This window comes from Schistocerca piceifrons, chromosome X (assembly GCF_021461385.2).
Source record: "Schistocerca piceifrons isolate TAMUIC-IGC-003096 chromosome X, iqSchPice1.1, whole genome shotgun sequence".
Lineage (NCBI taxonomy): Eukaryota > Metazoa > Arthropoda > Insecta > Orthoptera > Acrididae > Schistocerca > Schistocerca piceifrons.
The window spans coordinates 595042185-595064593 of record NC_060149.1 but is presented as its reverse complement, the minus strand read 5'-3'; the positions used below and the strand labels follow the sequence as shown (position 1 = coordinate 595064593).

The following is a 22409-nucleotide window of genomic DNA, read 5'->3' as shown; positions in this document are numbered from 1 at the left end:
AATTGTAAGGTGGTTGTTTTTGAGGAGAGCCGAGGCACACATTGGGTGAGCCTTTAAGCAATAAAAACAAAATCAGCAATGGATAGTTGAAAGACACTTCACAACTTGAGAAATAAAATGTTTGAGCAGAAGACTGAGACACTGGAATAAACAAACTTATTTGTTAAATACTAGAAATGGAAGATGTACTATATTTCATGAAGTGACCGTTCAAGCAAAAACAACAGTAACAATTGAAAAGAGGATGAGAGTGCATCCAATGACTGTTTTGGATTGTTTCACATCTACTATCAAATAAATGGAGTGGTTTACATTTACAATGTGAAAGACTTAAATGGGAGGGGGATCTCACTAAACACATCAAATCACCTGTTGAAAAAGGAAATTAATGTGTTTACAAAAACAGTATGAATATAAGTATTTTTTCTGAGCTAATATGATACTAACTTCTCAACAAGGGAAAGTTACTTGCCTCAGAAGTTTCAAAATGTCAAAAACAAGGTTATTTGTTTAGAAAATGACAGTGGTGGCAGGTCCCATTATGAGCGAGTTGCCGAACATTGAGATGAAACATTAAGGTGTTCTTAATTTTGATATTGTTACCCTCATATTTTATAAGCCTCCTTTCAAAATGGCAACAATTAAATAGATATTCACTTTCAAATGATTTTGAAACAACAATGTCATGTAATTCCTTTTTAATTTTTTAAATGTGTAATTGTATCCATAAGGTGTGCTAATCTTCTAATGACCCACACACTCTAGCTATAAACAAGGAAACAAGCCAATCCCCTGATACCTCTTCATCATATCCACAAGGCAGACTGGTCTAAAAGAGAACAATATCTCAACAATGAAAGACATGAAGTCATAATTAATGCACAGAATTTCTGATTTACGTCAAAAGGCTAAAGAAACATTTATCTGAATGTTAATGATTTCATTATGTGGATGATACTATCACTGAAAACAAACAGGACTAACCTAAGGACATCACACACATCCATGCCCGAGGCAGGATTCGAACCTGCGACCGCAGGAGTCGCGCGGTTCCGGACTGAGCGCCTAGAACCGCTCGGCCACTGTGGCCGGCCAGGATGGAGAGACTGTTGAGCTGCAAACAAGGCAGAAGGACAATGGGGGGCGTGGGGATGCACCAGAGAGGGATCCTAAAACCTGAACAAGAATACAGATGACAAATGACATCCTAACCTTGACTGCAGGGAATGAATTGGAGGCATCTCATGCACAAATATTGTCCGGTGATATGCAACAGATATAAAGCTTAAGAGCAAAATAAAATACCCTTCCTTGCATTCTCAAGGCAGACAAGTATGAATTACCATATCTGAGTTGTTCCTTAGAATAACAGTTAAGGCCATTAAGTTATTTTCCATTTCCTGCAAATATCGAAGCTGTACTAACAGATCTTCTGTTGACAAAACATTATATACAAAAACCCAAAAATGAAGAAGAGATCCATGAAAGATTTTGGACAACAGGTGAAAAGAACAAGTAAGATGTGATTTTAAGTTTAATTTTAAAAAAAAAATCTAGAACATTTCATGAAACTAGGCCTGGTTCGAACTGTCGTTCTTCAAATATTTATCAACTAAACTGCAATAATAATAGTACTGCAATCTGTAAAGCCGTATTCCAGAGAGTTTTGCAAACCACCAAGAGTTGTTTAAAAACAGTTTTACAGGCATTAAAGGCTGGTGCTCTTACAGTAGATGATAACAGATTAAAACTGTGCGCTGGATCGAGACTCAAACACGGGACCTTGCCTTTCACAGGCAAGTGTTCTACCATCTGAGCAAAAGGTGAAGGTCCCGAGTTCGGATCTCAGTCCAGCACACAGTTTTAATCTGCCAGGAAGTTTCATATCAGCGCACACTCTGCTGCAGAGTGAAAATTTCATTCTGGCAACATCCCCCAGGCTGTGGTTAATCCATGTCTCCGCAATATTCTTTTTTCCCGGAGCACTAGCTCTGCAAGGTCTGCAGGAGAGCTTCTGCAAAGTTTCGAAAGTCTGAGATGAGGTACTGGCGGAATTAAAACTGTGACGACAGGTTGTAAGTCATGCTTGGGTAACTCAGACGGTCGAGCACTTGCCCGGGAAAGGCAAAGGTCCAGAGTTCAAGTCTCAGTCCGGCACACAGTTTTAATCTGCCAAGAAGTTTCATACACTAGGGGAGTTTGAAAGATTTCAGATTTTACTGCATGCACTATTGCGGTACTGCATCAAAATGCAAGGAAAAGATGTTTAACATCATTAACATGTATGATTGCACAGTAAACTGTAACATGATGAAGAAGTATTTTATTTTTTGTTAAGAAAGGCCTTGGCTGAAATTTGATCCCAATTACATGGGGACTCAGAAAAAAAGCTTAAATTTTGAATACATTTGCACTAACCAGGACAGACTAATATTGAAGTCAGTGTGACACTTTCACAATTATTTTGCAAATCATCTGTTTGGAGACCCATGTTTGCTGGAACATTTTTGCTTCTATTGCTGTATATGTTCACCAGTGTCAGTTTTCACTACTAATTGTGGTACACATTTTACACAGATGAAGCACTTGGGCACCCCTGGTGCCTCTTCCATATGAACACCCTAAGTGACTGCTTATGATGCTTGGACCTTAAACAGCCCCTGAGAAGGAGTGGAATTTATTGAGGATTGGGCATCAGTTAGATTACTATACTACAACAAACCCAAATTTAAAACAACACATGGAAAACAAAAATTTGTTTTCCAGTCTCATGTCCTTGTGCAGGAACATGCATTCCTTAACAAACAGAAAAGGAGAAAATGCACAATGCTAAAGCTGAAGACTGAAATGGTGATTTTGAAGACCTGACATTCTGGGATTACAGATACAAAAAAGAAAGATATTTTTGCACTAATCAAATTACTGTGAGAAGAAAATACTGAAATGCTAATGACAGTTGTAGAAGAACATGCATCTAGTGAAATGTATACTGAGAATGTGAAACAGAAAAATGATCGTTAATGATCACACAAAGACTACTGAAGATCATTTGAAAGGAAGTCATTCTGGGCTATTCATCCATTTATTTATTTAATTAATTAATTAGAAAAATGCATTTATTTCACATCGTGAATTATATTATTACTAATACATTTTTAAAGGCAAATGTTGTGTGTTTCATTCATTGTTCCATAAAAAGACTTAAGAAACAACTTTCAAATGACCTATTACTTTCCACATTAAGTATATTTGTTTGATAAAATATAGTTTTTGTTGCAATATGGTCTGAGAACACTACATTCAGTTTTAATGACTGTTTAATAGTATAAAATGGAAAGTTTTGTTTTATTTTTCATGTTACACAACAATTTAGTACTATATTATCACTTCAAATCAGCAAGTCTTACATATTATAATATCATGCAATATATTCTGAAACAACAATATTTTGTATACATTTGACTGAAATTTAGTCCGTATATGAGAGTTTGAAATGAATAAAAAACAATTTAAAATGTTTGGTGTTCTGTATCTCTATTTCAACATATTTCGGTTAAGTCATCATTCCAGAGACTGTGTCATTTACCCCATTGTAACACCAGCTTTTTGTAGTCACCTGAATCAATTACTAACTGGAATTAAATTGCCTTTAACACTGGACAAACATTCAACACTAGTATACATTTCCACAGGAGACAAACTGATGCAAAAAAAGAGGCATTCACACAGAACATGACAAACATGAAACAACAAATGAAACATGATCTTTAACAATGGCACTAAAGCTGCTACTGTTCGACAGCACTTCTAATTTTCAAGGCTGGTTGTAGTGTTAATGTGAAGTGGTAAAAGTTCTATCAATTCTGCAGTCAGGAGTAGAGAAGACAACATACTGTTGTCATTAAGTTTGCTTACATTGCCAGTGCTGTAAGGACCGTAAACCGTAGCAATCGGTAATAGATGCATAATACAGCCATGACTACTCTGTCGGGAAACCTGGATCTACAAGTTCTCAGTTCACTAATGGTTCACACAGTCAATACAATGTTAATTTTAAGTTAATGGTGTTTCATGACGATTAGGTAGGTAGGTTGGTTGGTTTAAAGGTGGGAGAAGGGACCAAACTATGAGGTCATCGGTCCCTTGTTCCTAATAAAACAACGCTACAAGTATGAGAATAAAACGGACGAAACATATAACACAAAATGGAAAGGAAGGAAAAGCCACAAGATCGAAGGGAAGGCAACGAACATAAAAGGAACAAAAGAGGACAAGAAAACAACAGAGACATGCTAGAAACAGAAGAGAGTAAAGCATGAAAGCAGATTACAGTGGCTGGTTAATCACGAGACTAAAAAGGGAAAGTCAGCCACTCTGCAACACGACACAGAGGGACAAAGGACATATGCTAAAACTTACATATAAGTATAAATTCTACTCTCACAGATAAAACATAAAACTAAAGCTGCTGTGGAGGCACTGTCGCCTAACACCAAAGGCAGGGTGCTGGGAAAGTTAAAAGTCTGGCACAAAGCAGCTAAAAGTGGGCAGGCCAGCAAGAGGTGGACGACTGTCATTTGGGAGCCACAGAGACACTGAGGTGGGTCCTCACAACGGAGTAGGTAACCATGTGTTAGCCACGTATGGCCAATGTGGAGCCGGCAGAGGACAACTGATTCCCTGCGAGAGGCCTGCATGGAAGACTTCCACACATTCATAGCCTCCTTAATGACACGCAGTTCGTTGTGCAAGCTGTTATGCCATTCCATCTCCCAAAGCCAGAAAACCCTGGGGTGTAAGACAGAACGAAGATCAGTTTTCGAGATGCCTATCTCCAGAAGCAGTTTCCGCATTGCCTGTTTGGCCAGCGTGTCAGCAAGTTCATTGCTGGGGATTCCGATGTGTCCTGGGGTCCACACAAACACTACGGAACGGCGGGACTGTTCCAGGGCATAGATGGACTGCTGAATGGACGCTACCAGAGGGTGGCGAGGGTGGCACTGGTCGATAGTTAGAAGGCTGCTCAATGAGTCAGTACACAGTAGAAATGACTCGTCAGGGCATGAGCAGATGTACTCAAGAGCACGAGATATGGCCGCCAGCTCTGCAGTGAAAACACTGCAGCCACCTTGCAAGGAGTGCTGCTGAATATGTCCTCCATGAACATATGCGAAGCCTACGTGGCCATCAGCCATTGAGCCATCGGTGTAAACCACTTCAGAGCCCCGGAACACGTCAAGAATCGAGAGGAAGTGACAGCAGAGAGCAGCGGTGTTAACGGAGTCCTTAGTGCCATGCAAAAGGTCCAGATGAAGCTGCGGCCCGGGCATACATCACGGAAGTGTACGTGAACGGACCGCAAGTAGAGGTTGTGAAGAGTTCGGAAAGAAGGGGCCGCACACCAACCGCTATTGTTAGCCCCGATCTGGGCCGCTGATGCGGGAGTTGGACTGCCGCGGGTGGGAAAAGGAAATGGTAATTCAGATACTCAGGGGAACCATGAATATGTGCTACGTAACTGGCGAGCAGTTGTGCATGTCTGATCTGCAGTGGAGGGACACCAGCCTCCACCAGTACGCTGGTCACCGGACTCGTCCTAAAAGCTTCTGTCGCTAATCGAACCCCACAGTGGCGCACAGGGTCGAGTAAATGCAATGTTCAAGGCGCTGCCAAACCATAAACCACATTCCCATAGTCAATTTGGGATTGGACAAGGGCTCTGCAGAGCTGCAGCAGCGTACAGCGATCTGCACCCCAACTGGTGTTGCTCAGGCAACAGGGGGCAATGAGGTGCTGCTTGTACTTCTGCTTCAGCTGATGAAGATGAGAGAGCCAAGTCAAACGAGCAACGACAACCACTCGTAGGAACTGATATGTCTCCACTACAGTGAATGGATCGTCATTAAGGTAAAGTGCAGGTTCTGGATGAACGGTATGACACCGACAGAAGTGCATGACACATGACTTTGCGGCTGAAAACTGGAAGCCGTGGGCTAGAGCCAATGACTGCACATAGTGGATGGCTCCCTGGAGGTGCCGCTCAGCAACAACAGTACTGGAGCAGCAGTAGAAAGGCAGAAGCCATCTGCATATCTGCATACAGAGAAGGTAAGATGGATGGCCCGACAGCTGCTGCTTGACCGTTAATGGCCACTACACAGAGAGACACTCAATACAAAGCCATGCAGGACTCCATTCTCCTGGATATGGATGGAACTATGGGAGTCACCAACTTGGACATGGAAAGTACGGAGCGACAGGAAGTTTTGGATAAAAATAGGGAGTGGTCCCCGGAGACCCCACTCATACAATGTGGCAAGGATATGATGTCACCAAGTCCTGTCGTATGCTTTATGTAAGTCTAAAAAGACGGCAATCAAGTGTTGCCACCTGGAAAAGGCTGTTCGGATGGCAGACTCGATGGACACAAGATTATCTGTGGTAGAGCGATCCTGACAGAAGCCGCCCTGACATGGAGCCCGCAAGCCATGTGACTCCAGGACCCAACCCAACTGCCAACATACCATATGTTCCAGCAGCTTACGAAGAACATTGGTGAGGCTGATGGGTCGATAGCTATCCACATCAAGTGGGTTTTTACTGGGTTTGAGCACTGGAATGATGGTGCTCTCCCACCATTGCGATGGAAAGATGTCATCGCACCAGATCTGGTTGAAGATGACAAGAAGATGTCGCTTGTAGTCAGATGAAAGATTAACCATCTGGCTGTGGATGCAATCAGGTCGAGGAGATGTGTTGGGGCAATGTGCAAGGGCACTGAGGAGCTCCCACTCTGTAAATGGGGCGTTACAGGATTCACTGCAGTGTGTAGTGAATGAGAAGACGTTCCTTTCCAGCCACCGTTTGAGTGTGCGAAAGGCTAGGGGGTCATTCTCCGATGCTGAGGCTCAAGCAAAGTGCACGGCAATCATTTTTGCGTCGTTACATAACTCGGCATTTATGGTAACACTGAGGACAGCTGTTGGGGGCCTGGTACCCAAAAAGACGTTTGATCTTTGCCCAGACTAGGGAAGGTGACATCTGACACCCAATGGCAGAGACTTATCTCTCCCAACACTCTTTCTTCCATTGTTTGATAAGGTAGTGAACACGGGCACGGAGCCGTTTAAAGGCTATGACGTGCTCCAGGGAAGGGTGCCGCTTACGCCACTGCAGAGCTCGCAGACGCTCCTTAATTGCTTCAGCTACTTCCGGCGACAACCAAGGGACTGCCTTACGCTTCGGGCACCCTAAAGAGCGAGGAATCATGTTTTCTCTCGCAGAAACAATTGTGCTAGTCATCACATCGATGTTACCATGTGGGGGAGATTCAGCGATAACAGCAGAGGTGAAAGTTTCCCAGTCTGCTTTGTTCGAATCCCATCTGGGCAGGCGTCTGTGTGCCTGACGCTGGGGCAGTGACAGGAATAATATGGGGAAGTGGTCACTACCACACAGGTCATCATGTGCTCTATAGTGGATAGATGGGAGAAGTACTGGGCTGCAAATTGATAAATCAATGGTCGAGTAACAACCATGAGCCACACTGAAATGTGTGGCGGCCCCAGTATTTAAGAGGTCGAATTGCAACAGTAAAATTTCGACATCTCTGCCTTGGCTAGTAAGCATGGTAACACACCACAAGGGGTTATGGGCATTAAAATCTCCCGGAAGTGGATTTCTCTCACTGCTCCTTGGGTTTCCCTGCCTGAGAGGACTTCACTGGCTCAGTCTCCGGGGCTGAGGGTGAGTGTGAAGCCCTACGACTAGCTGCTTTTGGGCTCTTCAGCCACTGGCAGGTGTTGTCTTTCCCACTAGAAGAAACCTGGGAAGGGAGTGACCCAAGGTACCCCTACTTAGCGAGAGAAGCCAAAGAAGACTTATGCCTCTCCTACTTAGAAGTGGGGATGGATGTCCCCTATGGTTGGGGGGGGGGGGGGGGTCTGTCCAGGGTTTTGTACTCCAAGATTTTCCTTTCTTTCTGGAGAATCCTGCAGTCAGGCAAGCAAGGCAAATGGTGCTCTCCACAGTTGACACAGATGGGAGGCAGGGCACGTGGAGTATTAGGATGTGATGGACATCCGCAATCTCGACATGTGACACTGGAATTACAGCGGGAAGACATATGGCTGAATTTCCAGCATTTAAAGCACTGCATCGGGGGAGGGATATAGGGCTTTACATCACACTGGTAGACCATCACCTTGACCTTCTCGGGCAATGTATCACCCTCAAAGGCCAAGATGAAGGCACCGGTGGCAACCTAATTATCCTTCGGACCCCAGTGAATACGCTGTACCAAATGTACACCTCGCCACTCTAAATTGGCGCACAGCTCATCGTCAGAATGCAAAAGAAGGTCTCTGTGAAATATGATACCCTGGACCATATTTAAGTTCTTATGGGGCATGATGGTTACAGAAACATCCCCAGCTTGTCACAAGTGAGCAACACCCGTGACTGGGCAGAGGCTGCTGTTTTGATCAAGACTGACCAAGATCTAATTTTGGACAAGCCCTCCGTCTCCCCGAACTTGAGCTCTAAATGCTCAACAAAAAACTGAGGCTTCATAGTCACGAAAGGATTCCCCATCAGCTCTCGAACATACAAGGCACTGGGGCGAATAAGATCTGTTGCCATCCTTAGCCTGTCGTTCCTCCAATGGTGTGGTCAGGGAGGGGAACGATTTGGGGTCATACTTCTGTGCATTGAATTCAGCTCACGATCGCTTAGAGACTGCTGGTGTTTCACCACCAGCAAGAGACGATGTGCTATGCTTCAGTGTGTATCATCCTCCCTGACGCCACACACTTCAACCAGGGGCCCTCCCCACAGGTGCCACCCAGCTGCAGCAAAGGCCACCTGGCAGGATGGCCATTGCCATGAGTCCAGATGCCCCAGGGGGATAGACATCTACCCCTTGGCTTATGTGGGGAGTTAACGGTGCAGGCATCAGCAGAGCGATCCCTGTGTGGTCAGGGGGCTACAACCATAGGATACATGGCGGCCCCACCACAACGGACTGGCTACCATACTGGATATCAGGTGCTAAGAAGTCCATGGTCATCGTCGATGCAGAAATCGACACTGTGTAGTGCATGGTGGAAAATGCAACCAGGAAGTTGTCCTCGCCCGAGAGATGGAGAATGGGTAGGATTGCGTATGCGACGACGAGAAAGTGGGCTAAAGTTCTCAATGCACGATGGACACGATGCATCTTGTAAAGTGCCCTTCCCCAATTGGCTCACTCTTCGGGAAAATTTTGAAGAATGGAGGTCAAACCCTACAGGTGACCATCACATAAAGGCCGAAACGTGTGAATCTCCTTTTAGTCACCTCATATGACAGGCAGGAATACCTCGGGCCTATTCTAACCCCCAGACCAGCAGGGGGCCACGAAGAAGAGACCACAAATGAATGTGTAGTACGAACAAAATTTGATGTCACAGAAGTGAATGTTCATAGATGCACCAGATAAAGACTAAATCAAAGCACATGAGTTCTACATGCCAAACTTTCAGGTGACCACAGCAGAAAAGGTCTCACGAATTTGAGCAGAAAGCTGTTCAGTACGGGCAAGAAAAATGCAATTGAGGCTTCCCATTTTTCTAGAGAAATTATCTGTATGACGATGCATGCTGGAGATAATGAGGAATTTTTCAACAGCACATGTCACAGATTTCAAAGCAAGTACTGGATGGTGTGTGAGAATAATGAACAGTGTGGGGCTTACAGTATGACCTAGAACCATGCTAATTTAGTGACTTCCCATGGCATTTGACAAGAAACTGCTGCTGTATCAGTGTCATATAATCAATCTGAGGAAACAATATGACTATTTGCTACCCCATATGGGCAATACCAATGAGACACTTGTTTACTTTGGCATGCCACAATAGTAGTGATAATGAAGATTAAAAACAGTGATACCATGGACAACAGGTTTACATAGTAAGGAGAAAAAAGGAAATGAAAATAAGAATTAATGTGAAGGATTTATTTTTGTTTACTTTGTTTCTTCTTGTATACTCAAAGCGTAGACAATCAATAAATGGCATAAGTTTAAAACCAACATAATGCTAACTTTTTAGGCAGGAACTTTATGTCAATAAAAAAGTTCATTAATTCCATAGCAGAAGGCTACACATACACCCTGGATAATGCTAAACGAACTAGCAATACTGGCTGTCAGGCAATCTTGCAATTTGCTGACCATAAGACACATTCTACCTATCTCAAAAAGCAAACCTGCTGTCACAACTAACGAATCGTCCTTCTCAGGACCTACTGACCAGAAAACTCTGACACTACGTCTGAATTTGTCATATTAATATAGAAAAGCCAGTACCTATGAAAATTTTCAAAAAAATAAAATATTGACCTAGTTGCTATCCAGGAAACTCTTGGTGAAATGGAGAAGCAACAACAAAAAAAGGGAAAAATACTGGGCTATGAAGTGTTAGATGCTACTTGTTACCCATCACAAGGCATAGCAACATATATTAAACAAGATAGACAAAACACCTCTCTTGTTTCCACATCTACCAATGACAAAATCTATATGCTGTTGCAAAAGTTGTGAGCATTTCTGTTTCCAACACTCACAAGCCACCAGCCATATACTAGTCAGTTCAAGTTCTCCACACACGTCCTTATCATACTATATATGTGGGTGACTATAACAGCCAACACTATCAAGGGAAATACAGAGACTGCAATCATAATGGGTACATACTATAGTCTGATTTAAAGTAGTTGTCACTTGACGTTTGCGCTGCGAAGTTGCGGCGTTGTCACGTCAAGCACTGGCTGGAGGCAGCCGCCTCAGCGCATCGCTACCCCCAACGACAGAAAATCGTTTGAAAGCCTGTATCTTCTACAAAAAGTAAGCAAAAAATTTCAAACCCACATATGATGTACATCTCTACAATGTCTCTCAATCTGTCAAATATCTATTCTTAATTTTAATTAGGACAAGAGTTACTTTAATTTGTTTGAAACCATTTAAATTCTCGATTTCGCAAACAGCTTCTAACTTATCATGTCATTACAGAAAAACTATTGGTGTCACAGCAAAATATTTTTTTCCATTCATTACAAAAATAATGCACTCAGCAAAGAATCCTTAAAAGTTTTCGTAGTGCATCACGTTTCCTGTATATAAATTTCTGAAAACAGCATTTTTAAGGAACCCTATCAGTACTGAACTCGAAACAAGTATGATGTTTAAAATCTCTATCTCCTACAAATGTTACGTAAATATTTTGAAATTTACGTACAGTATCAGTCTCAGTGGTATCTATAAGCAAATCAAATATCTTTTCTTGATTTTAATTAGGGCCGTTGTTACATTAACTATTGAAGTGTGAGAAATTTTCGCATCCGGGAAAGTTTTCTTCTTTAGATTGCAAATCTCGAAAACTATCACACACATTGAATAACATCTTGGTGTATATACAAAATGAAATAGAATTAAAATTCAGTCTAACTTACCATAAGGAGATGATGAGAGCTGGCCAAACAGTATTTCTTAGTCTCACAACAAAAATAAGAATTAATCGAAATAAATTCACAAACACAATATTTAATGGCAGTAAGTACACTACGCACTAATCAGACAATGCAAAAACACCACTTAATTCAGAGTCAGAGTCAGTGGAACTATCAGTCTCGCTGCTCGTATTGACAAATATAATCAAGTCTTTGACACTTTGTTGTAAGATACCTTCATTGTTCTATGCATCCTGTATCACTCCTTTCACGTGATGTACTACTTTCTGCCAGTCTTCCGATGTCACAATTTCAACTGCCTCTTTCAAAAGGCGTTCCACTTCGGTTAATGTGAATTTCATATTTTCGCAGCAATATGCCGCTTAACCTGAGCCCAAATCAGCTCTATTGCATTGAAATGGCAATGGTAAGGAGGCAATCTGAGCACTTTATGCCCGTATTTTTTTGCTACTTCATCCATAATGTAAATCGGGTTCTTTGGCTTGTGTTGCGATACAAGTTCTAATAATTCTGCCCTTGTAAAATTATTGTTGAACTGTACCTTATGTTTCTGTAACCAGCTAACAATGTCGTTTTTCCTCGTTGCCTTTGTGGGTGCTTTGTCTTGTATTACTGAATGATAAGGAGCGTTATCCATAACAATGATAGAGTTTTTTGTTAAGTTCTGGAGCACACAGTCTTCAAACCATTTCACAAAAGTATTGTGGCTCATCTCTTCGTGGTAGTCGGAGGTCTTATTTGAACTGAATAGCAGCAGAAAATTTGGAATGAAACCTTTTGAATTTCCGGCATGTGCTACAATTATCCTTTTTCCTCCGCCAATCGGAGCTGCCATACTTCCGCTGATGGTACCGTCTGTCCAGCCTTTTTTTAAACTGTGTCCTGCATTCACCCACGTTTCATCAAGTCAAACGATATCATCAAAATTTGTCCCCACTAATTCTCTAAGAAAGCGACATCGCCAGGCTGCAATATCATGGCGTTCCATTAGTAACATTCTGCCAGAGATGGGTTTATAGCAGAATCCTAACATTTTCACAACTCGTAACAAAGACGATTTACTACCCTGAAATAGGTCAGCCGCTGTGAGGGTAGCATGTAGTTTTTTGAGTGTTGGATACTCCCTCCTTGAATAAAATGTGTATATTTGACGACGAATGCCATCTTCCTGAAAAGAGTCAAGTTTTGTGACCCTCTTCTCTAGTCGCCTCCTTTTCCCAAGTGTATCCAATTTAGATGATTCACTTGAGCATTCTTTCATGAATTTCTCCTTGCAGATTCTTATTACTGATCGTTCGCTAACTTGCAGAGCAGCTGCAGTTCGCTCCACCACCTTATCCAAAGGAACGAGAGGCCCTCCTGCATCCCTCTCTCTCTCTCTCAAAATACTCCCTTAAGGAACACACGTACTCACGCGCCTGACTGCGTATAACGATGCCATGTCCGCCACTTTTTGGAGGTTTCCGAGGAGTGTGCGCCTCGGCCTCCCTCTCTTGCGACTGCTTTCATCAGACATCGTAAATACGCGAAGCTACAAGTCACTCAAATCTCTCACCCGCACATCTACAACGGTTCGCTGAGGACTGGCTGGCACAATGCCTTAGTCAGCTCAGCAGGGCGAAGTGGCAACGCAGTGGCAGCCGACAGCGCCGGCTGCCATTGGTTTATTGGTGGCGGGAGCCCTGAAGCCCGTTGCCTGTCAAGTGACAACTACTTTAAATCAGACTATAGTAAAATGAACGGAAGGTGAACACCTTATGCTTGTGTTCACTGCTAAAGACTGACCTATTTACAAGTCAGCAGCACGGAGGCAGGGATAGCCCAATCGATGTTTCGTTTCAGCAGACAACAATGGCCAGACCTCAGCGGTCTCACAAAAAGTCCTTGACAATTTCCCCACACAGCAAGCACTAAGCAGTAAAAATAGTGGTAGGCACACAAATCGCTCTAATCGCATTTATTCTTTGTACAAGGTTAAATTTAAAGAAAGCCAAATGGTCCAAGTTCTCTACAGAACTTGACAACTTACATTGGATACCCCCTATCAGCAAAAACTACAGAAGATTTGTCACAGCCAGGATTTCCAAAATGTGTATACCAAGAGGCTACTGAATGCAATACATCCCTGGCTGGTCCCAAAAAAGTGAGGAGTTTTACTGAAGCTTCCACAAAAATGGTGATCATGACATAGGTGATCTACTACACACTCTAAATGCAGTGAGATGGCAAATGTGAGTGGAAACTGAAGAAAGCTTGAATATTCTGACACTGAGTAGACAAGCATGGATGTTTTTAAGGAAACTAGGAAGCAGAGACCCCACATGAAGCACTAAGACAACAGTTAATCCAAATGCCATTGCTTGACATTTAGTAGCGACATCCAGAGCATTGAGGGACAAATTGCTTACAATCAATGCGAAATGAGAACTTCAAACCCTAAAATCAAAAATAGTGGTAGGCACACAAATCGCTCTAATCACATTTATTCTTTGTACAAGGTTAAATTTAAAGAAAGCCAAATATCAGCAAAAACTACAGAAGATTTGTCACTTTTGAAGAAGTCCCCAACAGCACTTAAACATCTTAAGCCAGGAAAAGCTCCAGGGACTGACAATATCCATACTGACTTCCTAATAAACTGCGGCAAATACACAAGCATGGATGGCTCATTTCTTTACAGATTATGCAAACCAGCAATATACCACAAGAATTAAAACTCTCTTAGATAATCGCTATATTAAAACCTGGAAGACTGGCTGATAGCCATAAAGGCAAGACTCCACTGAGCAGAACTGCACTGCAGCAAAGCAGTGCCACAATGAGGCTCCACTTAGTACACTGCATTTCAACTGCAGCTGTGCAACAAAATGTAGCAAATTTTGTATGAAGTTGTATGGCAACCTCTGGGAAAAATGGACAAAACTGGCATGGATATGATAATTTCTTTGTTAAAGGAAGACGAAGACTAAATTTCACACCACCATGGGATCATAAGAAGACATCAAACATGCAAATTCCAAATTGGTTTTTTTGTAGGGATTTCCAAGTTACACAATTACAAAGATGCACGAGGTAAATGGTGTACAAAAGACTTAAATTAGCAACCTATTTAACCAGGTAAGGTAATATAAATAATGGTTGCAAATAAAAATTTGGAAAAAATTCTCCACACTGCTAATGGATAAAATAGAAGAAATCGCGTGTGAGAGGAACATAACCTTATACTTTGCTGTAACAATTTATTCATATTGATAAACGAGTACAAAGCAACAAGGAATGCACTTTACAGTCAAGAAGTGAGACTTTTTGATACTTGATGAAAGGACAGATGAAAAAATAAATATTATGAATATGCATATAGCTTGTGATGTACTTCGAATAGAGTTTCAGGTGTTTGGCATTGGAGTATGAAAATGCACAAGTAGTTCAATCTGAGGACATGCTATCATAAAGTATTTTGACTGAGGGATACATACAATAAATCATCCACAAAGGAATGAACATAAGAAACTGAAAACTCTCGAGTACAAGGAAAAAATAATGGAAGTGTGCTGCTTGGCATAATCTTGTCGATTAACTATCTAGCCATGATGCTGCAAAGCAGTATGAAATGGAAAGAGCAAATAAGGTCAATAGCAGGCAAGGCGAATGATCAAATTTGGTTTATTGGGGGGAATTATTGAAAGTTTAGCTTGTCTATAAAGGAGAATGTGTACAGAACATTAGTGGAACCCATTACTGAGTGATGCATAAATGACTGTGACCCCCACTGCATTGGATTAAATGTCAGCGAAGCTACATTTGTTACCAGTAGGGTCAATCAAAACACGAGTTCTGTGTAAATGCTCTGTGAATTCAAATGGGCATCCCTGGAGGAATACAATGCGCTTTTTGCAAAACACTATTGAGAAAACTACAATAATCACTATTTGCAGTGGATTGCAGACTGATTCTTCTGCTTCTAACATACATTTCGAATAAAGAGCACAAATACATGGTAAGAAGAATTAGAGCTCATAAGGAGGCATCTAGAAAGTCTTTTTCCCTTGCTCTATTTGCGAGTGGAACAGGAAAGGAAATGACTAGTTGTGATAGTGCAAGATACCCTCCACTGTGCATCCTATGCTGGCTTGCAGAGTATGTATGTTGATGTAGATGTTTGGTTGTTAAACTAGAATGGAAGATGGACAAATCACCCACTTTGGAAATTTGTCTAGTCAGAGTTCCAGATGACAATATAAAAACTATATATAAGATGCAAGAAAAAAACTGGGAAAGTTTGGTATGATGCACTTCACTCAACACAGATCACACGGAGTTAAATTAACAAGATCAAAATGCTGTAGCCTAAGGGAAGTTAATGGGAAAAAAAATGTCCCCATGCAACTCACTTCACAGTCAAAAGAGCCCTTACATATTAATTTGAAGTTTTGAACTCTTCACATTGTCAATGAAAGGTAATTAATACAGTTAAGCATTAATGACATAGAAAATGCATGTTTTTAAAGCACAACTACAACAGAACTGATTTCTGAAAAATTATCCACACTAATAGGTAATATATCATACAACCATCACTATGATTATGAAAATTTATCAGCTAAAAGAATATCATATTAGCTGACAATAAATTTACCGTCATAAAATTTTATGGCCAAAATAATTTTTAGGCATTACTCATAAGCATGAAAGACCAGTATTGGCAACAGTAAGTATAAAGGCAATGCAGGCCAGGACACTTTGCCAATGATATTCATACGTTGGCAACAAATCAATTTTTCATTGCCAATCAGAGAATAGTTTTGGGTAACCAATGATGTGCAAAAAAACAGATGTGCTTTTTGAATTGAAACTGTGAGCTTGGAATTCCTTAATATGTAGCTCAGTAATATTCAATAACTACTGCCAAAATATGTATTTAACAGCTCTGGTCTTAGATTTTACCCACTTTTGCTTTTTATAGTACAAATTCTTTTTCAAGAGATTTCATTCTTAACGAAAAGCTTTATAAAAATATAGTTAAAAAATAACACATAACTATATTTTTAGGAGGGACTTACCAGTAAATAGACTTTGTTGTTTTTTGAACATGTTTCAGAATATTTTCTACAACATCTGTACTTGATGCAGTTCCACCCAAATCTGTAATAATTAGTACAAGTTAGTACATTTAAAGGGGTGAAGTAACATACTGCAAAATATAATAAAATAATAATAATAATATGTAAATGAAACATTACTAAATGCACTAACAATTTCTGTACCTTCACCACCAAAAATACCAGTTTCTGAAAGAGTTAATTAGCCTTAAATTGGCAAATAATGCCTAGGGAATACTCTGCACCTACAATAAAAATTTCTTACATTAAAATATAATTTCAGAGAAACGAGAATAATATAGTGTCTCGAAATTAGACTACAGAAGTTAGTGACTAAAACAGGCTGTAAATTTAATGAGTTTGCCCCAAATCTCAAACTTTTTGAACCAAATATTTCTTTTCCAGTTAGAGGAAAGTCACTAATTCATTTGATTTTCCTTCTTGTCATATTTATATTAGTTCTCCATTTGATGGGTCTCTAGAACTCACAACAGCCTCTGGTAAGATTTACACCTGCATACATAAAGCTGCAGAAATTTTAATTCATGCTGGTATTTGGAGCAGTATATATGGAATGTTGCTCAATTCTTCTTGGAAGGTGTGCTCTCTGGAGTGAAACAGAGCCTCTCTGACATGCATCATGCCCCTCTTATGGCATCTGAAACTGGAGCTGGTGGAGCATATCTGTTACAATCCCACAATGATTTTAAGTGATTTGTGACTTCACTTTGATTGGTTCCTAATGAGGTTCTGATGATTATGATGATGATGATGATGATGATGATGACGACATCAACGACCAGCATCAATGATTTCACATCTACTGCTGGATAACGGTCTTCTCTACACTATTCCATCTGATACAGCCTTCAGCCAAACACACACACACACACACACACACACACACACACACACACACACACACACACACACACCCCTTCTTCAGATTTTCTAATACTATGCAGCTAACTTATATTAAATTGTTTCTAATCTCTAATCCTGCAAACAACTTCCTTGGTCCACGTACCATCCAACTGCTTGTAACCATGTCCTACTCACATCTACCACACCAATTGTCATGTGTCGCCAATAGGTATTCTTTCAATACCTAATTCAGCTGCTGTCAAAATTATTCACACTGTGTCTAATATTTCGGCATTTAACTGTGGCTGCAGATCATTAACAAATAAATATATTACAGTGACTAAACATTCAAGGCTATTGCTAAATGTCTTGTAAACTAGGCAAATGCACACAAGAGGCTTTTGTGGTGCAAAGAGAACAAAATATGGACTTCTAGACAATATAGATGATGAGCACCAGAATGTGGGGGGCGGTGGGGGGTGGGGGGGGGGGGCGTACTGCAAAAAGAGAGGAGTAAAAAGATGATGGGTGCATTGGTGGAATAGAGGGCTGAGTAGTGCTGGAATGGGAACAGGAAGGGGGTCGGTGGGTAAGGACAATGACTAACGAAGGTTGCGGCCAGAAATGTTACGGGAACATTGGATATATTGCAGGGTGAGTTCCCACCTGCTTAATTCAGAAAAGCTGGTGTTTGTGAGAAGGATAGGCTGTGAAGCAGTAACTGAAATGAAGGATGTTGTGTTGGGCAGCGTGCTCAGAAATGGAGTGGTCCAGCTGTTTCTTGGCCACAGTCTGTCGGTGGCCAGTCATGCAGATTAGCTTCTAGATAACATGACTGGTTTCACAGGTAGTACTGCCTTTGATGGAATAGGTGGTTATGGTGGGAGAATGTATGGGGCAGGTCTTGCATCTTGGTCTATTACAGGGATATGAGCAATCGGTTGGGAGCAGAGACTGTTTAGGGATGGACGAAGACACTGTGCAGGTTCGGTGGGTTGTAGAGTACCAATGTGGGAGGGATGAGAAGAACAGTGGGTAGAATACTCCTCAATCCAGGACATGACAAGAGGTAATCAAACCCTGGAGGAAAATGTGATTCAGTTGCTCCAGTCCTAGGTTGTACTGACTCACAAGGGGAATGCTCCTCTGTGGCCTGATGGTGGGACTTTGGGAGGTGGTGTGTGACTGGAGGGATAAGACACGGGAGATACGTTTTCGCACAAAGTTCGGAGGGTAATTACGGTCTGTGAAGGCCTCAGTGAGACCTTCAGTATATGTCGAGTGGGACCACATGTCACCAAAGATGCAATAGCCATGCATGGCTAGGCTGTATGGAAGTGACATCTCAGTGTGGAATGGATGGCAGCTGTCTAAGTGGAGGTATTGCTGGTGGTTGATAGGTTTGATATGGACAGAGATACTGACATAGCCACCTTTGAGGTGGAGATCAACATGGAGAAAGGTGGCTTGTTGGGTTGAGTAGGACCAGGTGAAGTGAATGGTGGAGAAGGTGTTGAGACTCTGGAGGAATGTGAATAGGATGTCCTTACCCTTGATCCAGATCACGAAGATGTCATCAATGAATATGAACCAGGTGAGGGGTTTGGGATTCTGGGTGTTTAGGAAGGATCCCTCTAGATGGCCCATGAATAGGATGGCATAGAATGGTGGCACACAGGTGTCCATAGCAAGATTTGTTTATAGATAATGTCTCCAAAGGAGAAGTAATTGTGGGTGAGGATATAGTTGGTCATGGTGACTAGGAAGGAATTTGTACGTTCAGAATCTGTTGGGTGTTGAGAAAGGTAGTGTTCAATGGTGGTAAGATCATGAGCACTACGAATGTTAGTGTAACAGGAGGTGGCATCAATAGTGATCAGCAAGGCACCATGTGGTAAAGGAACACGAAGTGTGGAGAGTTGGTGGAGGAAACGGTTGGTATCTCCCAGCACCTTGCCTCATGGCTCATATCCCTGTAACAGACCTAGATGCAAGACATGTCCCACCACCATCTACTCCAGTCAGATCACAAGCATCACCTAACCCTACAAAGACAGGGTTACCTGTGAAACCAGTCTTGTGACTAAAATCGAAGCTGCAACCACTGTGCTGCATTTATGTGGGCAAGCTGTCTGTCTGCATGAATTGTCCCATGACAAAACTGTGGATAAGAAACAGCTTGACTCTCCGTTGCTGTGTATGCTGCCCAACACGACATTCTTCATTCCAGTGACTCTTCACAGCCTCTACCATCTGGATTATACCTATCAACACAAGCTTTTCTGAACTGCGCAGGTGGGAATTTTCACTGCAATACAACCTACGTTCCCTAACGCTCCTGGCCTCAACCTGCATTAAATCATTGTCCTTACCCACCAGCCCATTCCCTGTTCCCATTCCAGCACAATGCCAATGCACCCACAGTCTTTTTACTTCTTTTCCGCTGCCTGCCTCTTCCACCCCCGCCCCCTCACCATCTAACCTCCTGACTGCACATAGCTGACAACCTCTATTTCCACCTCACCCCTGTACGCTCCCACAAGCCACACTTTACCATTGCCCACCCCTACCCTGCCATCCCTCCCCACCTCAGCCTCCTCCTACCACTACCACACAGTTGCATCTCCCATCATGCGCTGCTGCTCGCATTCTGGCCCCAGCAGCTAGAGATTGTGGTTTTTTGTGTGTGTGTGTGGGGGGGGGGGGGGGGGGCAGCACGCACACTGTCTATTTCTGATGAAGGCCTTGTTGGCTGAAAGCTCACTTTCTGACAGTCTTGTTGTGGCTATCTGCGACTCATTATCTCCACTATATGGTGAGTAGCAACTATCCTTTTCATAATATTGTTAAGTTCCTTCCTGGATTTTCCTTTGTATTGTGGTACATTTATTTATTTATTCGATTTCTGGGTGTTTACAATTTTTGTAAAGACACTCGGGATAGCTCTTGTACTCCTTTCATGTGTTAGTTTTTATTACAGATGATGTAACCCAATATGGCTCTGTTAATGCATTGTCTTTTCTGCATTGTAATTTTACACGATTTTGTTGCCTAGCCTTTACCACATCCATAGTCAACTGCAATCATGTATGACACCACTGTTGCTAATGTTCTGCCAACTGATGGCAGACACAATACACCTTCACTTGTTAGTTTTTATTTCAAACTTTGTAATTATTTTCTCATTGAACTTTTATTATGTACTACTGTCTATTACTCTTCATACATAAAATTCACTGTCATTCCTGGTGATGTGCAGCATCACAATCACTATGATTCTGCAACCTGATTGTAACCATGCAGCTGTTCTTGTTTTTTTTTTTTTTTTGTAAAAAAAGAGTTAGCTTTCTTACTGTTATAATGTTAAAAATATTTGAGTACTGTATTTTTACGATTTAATGTTTTTTTTATTATGCTGCCACCATCACTACTATCCTGGCATCTGATGTGAATGTTCGCCTCAAGGTTTCATGTTAAGATTTTTTTCATTGGTCTGTTGGTCTGCTTAAGACTTACGAATACATCTTGCAACCTTTATATCTATGTGAACCATGTTGCTCCCAGGTATGTTTTTTCCTGAAGTACCTTGCGTGTGCAACTGAGAGTTGTTCTTGTATTTCGCTATTCTGATTCTGTTTCGTTATTTCCATATACCTTTACTATTTTTAACACATATTTGAAGATGTGAAAGTCCAAAATGCACCATATTATGAGCAATAAAGTTATTCTATTTTTGAAGGGCGTTTTTTCTTTTTCTTTTTTAATTAGCAACAAACTGAGCCTTAATGCAGTATTACTATTCATTTTCAACATGGTCATCTACCTCCTACATGACATGTCACAATTGTGTTTCTTCACACTACATTAAAAATTGTGGTAAATTTCTCTGGAATAGCATTTATTGAAAGGTTTAAAAAATGGACAACAATGTCTCTAGCTTTATAACCATATCAATTTTGCAGTAAATGTAACACTACCTATTTAACATACATCCAATGTGATGAAACAGAGGTGGTCTTTCACATACACCAATATTATTGGATACTGAAATTACACAAAATAGTTATATAACTGTATTTATATGCAAGAAAGGAATGTAAATTATACAATAAACAATCACAATAAAACATAAATACCTGGCGTGTGGATACGGTCTTCATTTACAGTTTTATCAATAGCGTCTGTGATAATCTTTGCATGATGGACATGACCTAAATGGTCAAGCATGTCTACAGCAGCATTTAACATTGCAATGGGGTTTGCTATGTTCTTTCCAGCAATTGCAGTTCCTGTGTTCCTGGTGCCAGGCTCAAAAACTGCATACTGCAAATCACAAAATGTATAAAAAAAACAGTAACAATATGTGAAATTTATGATTCAGTACTTAATTCATGTGTAACATAACTTTAATACAAAAAAATCTCTGTATTATAATTAAGAATACTAAAACTAAAATCTCACTGCTATAAACAGGTACCGCCCAACATAGTCTACGTAGCCTATGTTGCAGTAGCAATCACTGTCAAATTTCAGACACTTAAGTTTGGGATTTCGACAGATTACGTCTGGCTGTAATTCTCAGGGTCGAGTAATGGCAATACATAAACAGCTGGTTAGGTTATCCAGTGACAATGGTAATGGCTCACTATAGCACTATACATAAATCTACCATAGGAAATGGGAATGGTGGCAGTGTGGGGAAAGTCTGGTTCCATTCTAGAAACACCACAAATTTGTTAATTCTGAAATCTAAAATACACAAGTTACAAAGGAACACCATTGTATATGTTTCAAACCTAAGATCAATGATGTTACATGGCACAGTATTTACAGTTGACCCAAAATTCTATTTCTTAATTTGCATAGACTACCAGTTTTAAATGACAGTAAAAAATAAAAGGAAAAGAATTGGGTGAAGATATCTTTCCTAATCAA

The 22409-nt window shown here is 41.2% G+C and overlaps 1 protein-coding gene across 3 annotated transcripts in view; it reads right to left on the bottom strand.

The window, feature by feature from the left end:
• Positions 1-22409, bottom strand: part of LOC124723239 (isocitrate dehydrogenase [NAD] subunit gamma, mitochondrial) — a 123089-nt gene that overhangs the window by 25890 nt on the left and 74790 nt on the right. For all 3 annotated transcript variants that reach the window (XR_007006552.1, XM_047248435.1, XM_047248436.1), the window contains exons 8-9: positions 21611-21797; positions 16572-16653 (exon numbers count right to left, since the gene is read on the bottom strand). Coding sequence is in view for 2 of the 3 variants with exons in the window: in XM_047248435.1 (XP_047104391.1) it covers positions 16572-16653; positions 21611-21797 (269 nt within the window). In the remaining variant the exon portion in view is untranslated. The remainder of the gene's footprint in view (positions 1-16571; positions 16654-21610; positions 21798-22409) is intronic.